Here is a 1,802-nt window from a genome sequence, read left to right as displayed (position 1 = left end):
CTACAGCATGTTGGTCTCAGAGGAGTTTGGCTGCAGAATCTGCAGAGTGACAATGAGTTTAACGGCTTTTCTAAACCAGGAGTAGAATAAGGCATAGATCAAAGGGTTTAAACAGGAGTTTAAGTACACAAAATAGATAGCAAATGCTATAGATGAATGTTGAATCATATAATTAAGTGAACCGTCTCCTGAAATTGAAACACAATAATATGGACAGAAACACACAAGGAAGACGAACACAACAACCCCAAGAGTCCGAGCTGCTTTCAGCTCCGATTTCTTGCAAGTTACATTTGCTGCGAGGTGAATTCTGACGGCTGAAAGGTGAGAACGCATGGCACGAGCCTGAGACACCGCCACCACAAACACTCTCATATACAGAACGATGATAACAGTAATGGGAAGAATAAATGTTAGCACAACATCAACTGCACCTCCAAAAAAGTCTATGTTGAGCGCACACTCTCCAACACAGGAACTAGATCTCTGATGATGATTCAAACTGTCTTTTAAAATAATACCATTGTAGATAACAGATAAAAGCCAACACAGACAAATACAGACTGTAGCTCTTTTCATTGTGATCTTATTAGTGTAATGCAGAGGGTCACAGATAGCAACATAACGGTCGATTGAGATGAGCACCATGTTTCCGACTGATGAAGAGGAGAGGATGAAGCTCACATAATGAAACAGGAAACACACGAGTTCACCATATAACCAGCAGCCTTTGCTTCGATATGTTTCTGTCAGCATAAGAACAAGACCCGCAAGGATATCAGAGACGGCCAGAGAGAGGAGGAGGAGGTTGGTGGGAGTGTGGAGCTGTCTGGAGGAAAAAAGAAACATCATCAGACAACATGATATCATAGAACAACATGATATCAGTCTACTGTTGTTGATATTATCAACGTTCACAAGTCATGTGTGTAAGCATCACAACAACATATCAACCACAGGTTAGGATGAACATTAGAATCAGCACATCAAAATCATCATGTCTTTTGCTGAGAAGGTAATCTGTGCCTGAAATGGGAGATTGAGATGATGACCAGCAGGTTTAGAATCACAGCGAGCACAGAGACGACGCTGAGTAGAACATCGATCACAAGGATTTCAGTTGCAGAAGTCAGGGGCTTCCTGCAGGAGGTGTTGAGGAGCTGTGGGAAACAGAGCTCTGGTTCATCCTGAACCTCCATCGACACAGACCAGATCCAGGAGATGAGCTCAGTTATATCAGTGGTTCCTCTGGGTTCCTCCTCCTGGGCCTCAGTCTCTGATGGACTTTCATCATCTTCATCACCCTTCCTCTCTTTCTGCCACATTAGTGTTAGACTCATTTTGACTTTCCAACTCTCACTCATGTTTTTCCTCATTTGTTTTCACCTGGATGATAATAATAATAATAATAATAATAATAATAATCCATTAATTTCAATCTTGACATGAACTATCTATCTATCTATCTATCTATCTATCTATCTATCTATCTATCTATCTATCTATCTATCTATCTATCTATCTATCTATCTATCTATCTATCCATCCATCCATCCATCCATCCATCCATCCATCCATCCATCCATCCATCCATCCATCCATCCATCCATCCATCCATCCATCCAACGTACCGCATCAATCTGCCGTACCATCCTGTTCCTCATCCAAGGTGCAAAGATTTTATGGCGTGGATAAGCCAGGACGACACGTTGCCTTGGGGATGGTTTCATCATCACCCCCCAAAATTTAGACTGGGTACCAAGCCCCAAAGCTTAACACAAAAGCCGCTGATCTGACAGAAA

The 1,802-nt window shown here is 42.0% G+C and overlaps 1 protein-coding gene across 1 annotated transcript; it reads right to left on the bottom strand.

The window, feature by feature from the left end:
* On the bottom strand, nt 1–1,199 carry LOC115412900 (trace amine-associated receptor 13c-like). Its single transcript, XM_030125570.1, has 2 exons — nt 1,027–1,199; nt 1–829 (listed from the first exon to the last, which is right to left on the bottom strand). The coding sequence occupies exons 1-2, from the start codon at nt 1,197–1,199 to the stop codon at nt 1–3; spliced, it is 1,002 nt and encodes a 333-aa protein (XP_029981430.1).
* Between the last annotated feature and the right edge of the window lie 603 nt (nt 1,200–1,802).

The sequence above is a fragment of the Sphaeramia orbicularis genome, chromosome 21, assembly GCF_902148855.1.
Source record: "Sphaeramia orbicularis chromosome 21, fSphaOr1.1, whole genome shotgun sequence".
NCBI classification, from domain to species: domain Eukaryota; kingdom Metazoa; phylum Chordata; class Actinopteri; order Kurtiformes; family Apogonidae; genus Sphaeramia; species Sphaeramia orbicularis.
The sequence above is the reverse complement of the archived record's forward strand: the minus strand, read 5'-3'. Positions and strand labels throughout refer to the sequence as shown.

Coding starts and splice junctions, on each gene's coding strand:
- LOC115412900 (XM_030125570.1), bottom strand. CDS start 1,199: ATGGAGGTTCAGGATGAACCAGAGCTCTGTTTCCCACAGCTCCTCAAC. Junction 830..1,026: donor ATCTCAATCTCCCATTTCAG/GCACAGATTACC, acceptor TTTTTCCTCCAG/ACAGCTCCACACTCCCACCA.